Below are 6,923 nucleotides of genomic sequence, written 5' to 3' on the forward strand. Positions count from 1 at the left end.
TTATTAATTTCGGCGTTTTAGTGGAGCATATGTGTTTTTAAATGTCAAATAGAGTTGGTAGAGCTTCATTCTGGATCATAACTGATAAAAATCGATTTGTTATTGAGGGTATTTTTCTGATATCTGCAGTTTCTACATTTTAAAAGAAGAAAATGTAATTTATAGTCAACTACAGTTGATGTTGATTACAGTGCCAGCATTATGTCAATAAAATATATTATTGGAAAGCTAGTTAAATAAACAGTAAACCTCCTGTTCTACTGCTGAGTACTAAATATAGAGGAATTAAAGTAAAATAACAATTTTAACACTAAAAATACACTTTGTAATTTTTAAAATACAAGTAATTGTACAGGAACATTTGTGTATTTAATGTGTGTATTTATTTGGTATCTATAATGGCCATTAAGCACAGGACGGCAATTTTAGCTGCAAAAGTTGCAATGAAAAACTGTGTGTGTGAATTTAAAATGTTAAAGCTGCTGTGATTAAATGATGTTGAGCTACGCGCCGTCGCTGCTCAGATATTTGCCACACGTGTGCTTTGCATAAGAAAAATACGAGAATATGCATTTATTTTTGGAGAAAATTGCTTTTTTTTTCCAATGAGAATGCATGTTAGTGGTGCAGCAGTGTCATTTTAGGGAGAAAGTCTTAAAATATATGCAAATTTATAGAAATGCAACTACAAAAACACACTTGGGAGACAGAAAAGTTGCCTCCTCTGCACTCAATCGTGTTGTTTTTCCTTCAAACCTTTGTGCTTAATCACCTGAAAACAGACCCAGCGCTCACAAAAAACCACAGAAATCCAACAGCACTGACCTTTAAGACTGTCTGTTTGGATTCTAGATTCTGAGTCTTTTCTCGCTCCGCAGCTCACCGGACCGACGGACAACAGCTACTTCGACAGCTACCCTCCAGATGAGGAGAGTCCTCCTGATGAGCTGTCCGGGTGGGACATGGACTTCTGAGAACGTCTGCTCCATCTTTTCACTGTTTTCCCTTCGTTTCTCACCGTTAATGACAAAAGTGATGAGCAAAATGGGTTTTCAGGCGATGCTGATCTCCTCTAGCAGCCTGGACGTCCTCGAGTCCTCCACAACGGCAGCTCGTTACTTAGTGAACTTAGTGTGAACGGTTTTCTCCGTCCAGAGTCAGACTGTGAGCAGTGGTTGTGTAGCAGTCACTGCCTGGTTCATACGTTAGCATTAAAGCTAAAATCCATCAGAGGAGGTTACAGAGATTCTCCACATTCTGCTGCAGGTTCATTCCATCAATCATCTGAATCAGCTGATTTATTATCTACACTAACTTCAATATGTTTATTGAAGCCACGCACAGTTTTACCTTCATACTATGAATATCTTCAGAATTACAGACCCTTGAAGTAGATATGAGTAGAGTGAAATTTCTCGCTTTTTCGACCAGCAGATACACATGAAGCTTTCAGGGCTGAAAAACACATTTGAGTTTTGTTAAAAAATGCAACCAAATCACAACACTCGAGGCATCACAATCTAAATCTCTGTTTTTCAGCATCAAAACAATAGCTTATATTATAGTTTCAGTCGCAGAGCTGCAGCAGTTAATATCTGTGATATGGAGCAATAGAGGGTTAAGTACGTCTGTATTACATCCTACAGAGTGACTCATGTCTAGAAGATGATCCTGGTATCAGATGTGTGGAAAAATGATCCTTTCATTGTCTAGAACTTGTTCTGACCAACCACCATCACACTACATGCTAATATGAGCCTTGAAAGTTTACCCAGAATGCACCTCCGTCCATCCATCNAAAAAAATATTTACTAATTTTTTCAATTGTTGAAAAGAATAATAACAAGAAGAAGGAAATACATTTTTTTTTCTGAATTAATTACTGTAAAAAAAATAAAAATAAAAAAAAAAAGTCCAATTTTGTGGCCAAACTGTATAAAAGTACAGATTAATATCTGCAAAAATACTTCTTTAAAAATGTGAACAGTATTTACAGGTTTGGCTTGTTTTTTAGGAACAACATGCAAATAATCTGTTATTTCATTAGATATCTGTAATTTAACATTACATCTGTAAAATGACAGTTTAAAAATTATTCATCATTTTTTAATCCTTGATATTCATCATTTTTCTTCTTTAAGTGAACACATATCTGTAAAATATTGATATGTTTTACTGAATTAACAGTTTATTTTTTTTAAATGGTGCAATTTACAGTCAGATGTTGTAAAAGAAGGAATTAACATTTACAAAAATACAGATTTATTTTTTTTAGGAACTACATGCAACTTGTTTTGGGGTTTTTTTTTGTGTGGTTTTACTACATCAGGGGTCTCCTGACTCAAATGGATCATTAAAAGACTTGTGTAGAACTTGACAACAAGCTGTTGGAGATTCATTAATTTGAGTCAGGCGTGTTGCAGGACGGAAACGTCTAAAACCTGCAGGACAGTAGCTCATGAGGACTTGAGTTGGAGATCCCTGTTATCTGTAATTTACCAAAACATCTTTAAAAGAGCAGTAAATCATTCACAAAGAATGAGTCTTGCATACTTTTATTCATTTCTTTGAATGCTTTGGAAGGAGGGTCCGAGCTCAGAGGAGGGAGACCTTTAACCCACACAGTGACAAATGTCCATCACAGATATAAAGACCATTGACATTTCCAAGCGTCCGTCCCCCTTTTTGTCCCAGACCACACCTCTACAAGATATGCAACATACAGAAAATAAATAGATGCATGTTAAAGGTCTTTTCCATATACAAATATATTTTATGAAGCTTATTGTACAAGCGTTTCTTTTTCTTTCTTTTTTTTTCACCTACAGCGTAACATTTACAAGATAAGATGGAGCAGCGCCGCTCTTATAAACTGCTGATATATGTGTATAAATGTACTTTTCCATACTTGCACTCCAAAAGTTTGAGTCTCAAAATGCAGAAAAAAGCCCCGACAGTGACTCGTGAAAATCTGCATCGGCACAAGATGAGGAAACTTGAAAAAAAAAAAAAAAACGTGTCAGTACAAAATATATAAAGTTAAACAATCTGCCTTTAGGTATCGACACAAAATAAATGTCTCTGGAATATCAAAACGGTGAAATACATTTCAGCAATAAATTCCACTTGCAATCATACTTATCAAAAGAATATGCACTATGTTCACTCTTTGTTTACTATTTTGTACCATAAAAAAATATTCTCAGCTGACTTGAGCTCAGTTCAGGCGACAGAATCAAATCAAACTGTTGTTTTAAAAAAAAAAAAAAAAAAGCAGAACTCCACCCACTGAAAAGGCACTTCTATCTCAAAGAGGCATCGGCATAGTTGTACTGAGCTATATACAAAAACAATGTACAAGAACAAAGGTTTGCTGCTATATTTAAGTCTATTTGCTCTGAATAAATATTTGGTTTTGTGACAATAACGCACAACTCGAGGCAAAGTTACGACACGAGTGATCAAATAACACACCGTCTCATGATTTATGTAAAATCCACTCTGTATAATAATAACAATATCATAGAATAACATCAGCCTTGTGCGACCCAAGAAAACAGATCAGCTCTCCCTGATCCTCAACCTATGTTATGTACTGCTCATCATTTTTGGGTTTTGTTAAAAAAGAAATGTAACTTTGACTGTAAAAATCAAAAGCTACCAGCTAGCAGAGCACCTAAACGTATCGTACATGGTAGTTTAAGATGCTTCTGGATGTTAAAGAACGTACGGACGGGTGACAAATTAAAGGAAAATGCATGAAAAGGCCTGATGCTCTCTGTAATTCAACACAAAGTTGTTCTGATTGATCATTTTTATGCTACGATGGAACATTTATGTGCTAGTAGAAATGGTGTTTAGATAAGTTGACATCCCCTACTTCCTGGATGCCTTCTTTTGGAGGTTTTCCAGGCAGTCCTAGTTAGTTTTGTCCATTGTTCATCTTAGTAATTCCTTAAATTAAAGCAGACGTAGGCAGAAATCTGGAAAAAAAAAAAACGATTCAAACCCCGACCTTGAAGGGTGACGGTCATCAATCTAACCCACTGCACCACCACACCTCAAGCTCACTGCTGACTTCAACGCTATTCAAACGTTCTCATCCAATGGCCCGATTTTGTGATGGATGCTTCCTTTGGAGGTTTTCAATGTACATATCTCATCTGGCCTGGGAACACCTCAAGAACTGGAAAACCTGGTTGTGGACNCCTGGAACTCAAAAAATATTCATAGTTTGACGGTAAATTTTAGCACGGCGTCATTAAATAAACTAAAGTTGTTGTACTTAAAAAAATCAGCTGATTCTGAAAAGGTGAAGTGTGAACTTTTTTCAGATTTAGTTGATGTTACATAGGATGGCCTCAGCTACTGGTACACCTGTGGAAAACGAAGCAGTGCCAACACCTGTTAGCACAACTTTAAACTGGCTTAAGGAGAACTATTACAACTGGTCTCAAAAATATTTTAAAAAACACATTTCATCTTCCCAAAGAGGACTTTTTCAGAGCTAATGTGCTCCAGTCTGTGGAAACCCCCCACAGACTCTCCCAAGAACAGTGTAAAGCAACTTCAGAATGCAACATTAGATGCTTTATTATCTTTGCTGTAGTTATAAAGTCATTGATTCCAGCTTTAGCTTCGCTCAGTTATCCTGCAGGCGACTCTACTCCATCATCTGTGGTGCAGAAACACTGAGCTGGCTTCTCAAGTTTCCTCTCCGACTGCTTTGGAGAGACTGTCCTTTGTCTTAGAATTATATTTTTACATTCCTTAATCAATGTACACTCATATAGTAATCATTCGCAGATACCTCAGAAACATTTGCCGTGTCTCATGACGGCTCCAGATGTGGCGCTGCAGCTGCACGCTCTCTATTTCCTGCAGCTGAGGGAATTAGCGATTACATGTGCGGTTTGTTTAGAGGCATGAAGGTGCAGAGCGGCAGATATGTTGCCGCGGAAAAGGCAAGAAACCGGAGAGCCGGAGCGGATTTTACAGCTCAGATAAGCATCAAGAGCTCCTCGTGCCAACCGCGTTCAAACACCTTCGCCACTTAAATAATAAGGTGCGAGCAGGGAGGGAGTGTTTACCTTCTGGAGGCCGAGTCGACGGTGCGGTTCCCGGCATGCTTCAGGAGGAGGCGTCGGTGATGTGAGGAGGCAGAAAAGCTGCGAGGGGATCTTTAGGAGCTTAAAAAAAATGACATGTATTTTCCATTTTTAAACACACGAGGTTTGTGTATATACTGTAAAACACAAGCATCCCAAATACACAGTTTATACAACCCAGGCTACTTGTTCCTTTATGTAAACCCTAAAAACTGGGTGAGCGGATTCTGTAAATATGGCATATATACTGTATATTGACTGTGTGTGTGTGTGTGTGTGTGTGTGTGTGTGTGTGTACAGTATGTTCATGTACGGAGGAGCTGTGGCCTTAAGATAAAGATGACTGACTTCAGGATACAGCTGTGATTTGTTCATATGTCCAATAGAGTTTCTGTTTTTTGTGTTTTTTTGCAACTGAATTAAACAAACTTCTGTCGTTGGTCAGTTTAAATTTAGAGTTGACTAATTGTGGCTCAAACATTCGCTGCATTTCTTTTATCTCAGTGCGTGAATTGTCATTTTCACATAATGTCCATGCAACTCGATTTATGTTTGGTACGTATAGCAGCGGGTTAGGAATGAAAAAAATCAGAAAATCTGCCAGTTTATGATTTACCAACATTATTTCTCCAAGCAGGCTTACAGCGAGGTGCATGGTGGCAACTACATCCAAACCTTCTCCCATTTTCTGGCCATTTTCTTGCTTTTTTTATCAACATAGCTACCTGTGAAAATCATAACTCTGCCTCCAAAACGGTGGTTAGTTTGTTCTTTGTCCAAACAGGACAGAAAAAAATGAGCAAACGTGACAGTATCTACACTGACGAAGAACGAAGAAGTTGGGCAGCAATTTTGCAAATAACCTAAAATGTTCAACTGGCCAAAAATCCCTTACAAATTTTCATAGATTTTTATAAAAAAATGTCCAAAATAACTCAAAATGTGTCTAAAATTAATTTTAAAAAATGTTTAAAGTTACTCAAAACTTCTTAACAATTATGCAAAAATTGTCCAAAGTGACAAAAACCAGGTTAACATTTAATAGCTAGAAATAATTTCTGTTGGAAAGAACATTTCAGATGTCGTCAGTGATATTCTACCACAACGAATGGCGCCATGTTCATTATTTCTGGGGTTTCTCATTGCAGATATCCACAATTCCGCTGCTGGTATCTTCTACATGTCTGCAGCTGAACCATGACTAGTCACCTACACACAACACCTACAGTTGAACTCTGACGAGTTGTAATTGTAGTTCAAGAGATCTTTAATTCCCTTCGATTCAAGATGTCTACATTGTTCTTTGAGAGTCTTAAATGAAGTTTAGAACTGGTCAGAGTGGTGTTAGAAATATCTTAAATTGGAATCCTGTCTAGTCGGGAAGCAATTCCTGATATCTTGAATTGGAGGAAAATGGCGTCACAGGATCTGTAGTTACGTGAGAAGCTATGGCAAGTTGGTGGAAGCTTTCAAACATACTGAACAGTACGCCAGATAAAGATTTTGCATGTCCCGATACGTAGGATGTCAGTCAGAAATACCAGGACGTCCTGCTGTCTGGTTTCTAAGTATTTGTAAGAGCAAGATGACAGCTGACACGTCACGTTGCACTAAAGACTGCAAAGTTTAAGGTGCGAGTTTATGAAGAAGTAGGGTGTTTAAAAAAGTTCTCACCTATAAACAAGAGGCATGACTCACATTCTGGGACGTAATCGTGGACTATAAAGTCTCATATGAGTGTCAGCAAAAACACAAAAGTTTGAGACAATCGGGTGTCCAGCAGCTCAAAGACTTCCTCTGCTTTGGTCTTTGATC

At 37.7% G+C, this 6,923-nt stretch overlaps 2 protein-coding genes across 4 annotated transcripts in view; one reads left to right on the plus strand and one right to left on the minus strand.

Moving 5' to 3' along the window:
• Nucleotides 1-1,714, plus strand: part of prkg2 (protein kinase cGMP-dependent 2) — a 45,991-nt gene extending 44,277 nt beyond the window's left edge. For all 3 annotated transcript variants that reach the window (XM_008297276.1, XM_008297277.1, XM_008297278.1), the window contains exon 19: nucleotides 879-1,714. In XM_008297276.1, coding sequence (XP_008295498.1) covers nucleotides 879-974 — 96 coding nt within the window. In that variant the 3' untranslated portion in view covers nucleotides 975-1,714. The remainder of the gene's footprint in view (nucleotides 1-878) is intronic.
• An 825-nt stretch (nucleotides 1,715-2,539) lies between these two features.
• bmp3 (bone morphogenetic protein 3) overlaps nucleotides 2,540-6,923 on the minus strand; it is a 19,796-nt gene continuing 15,412 nt past the window's right edge. The window contains exon 4 of the mRNA XM_008297279.1: nucleotides 2,540-4,195. The gene's annotated coding sequence lies outside the window, so the exon portion shown is untranslated. The remainder of the gene's footprint in view (nucleotides 4,196-6,923) is intronic.

Source organism: Stegastes partitus, unplaced genomic scaffold (genome assembly GCF_000690725.1).
Source record: "Stegastes partitus isolate 25-593 unplaced genomic scaffold, Stegastes_partitus-1.0.2 Scaffold1205, whole genome shotgun sequence".
Classification (NCBI taxonomy): Eukaryota; Metazoa; Chordata; class Actinopteri; family Pomacentridae; genus Stegastes; species Stegastes partitus.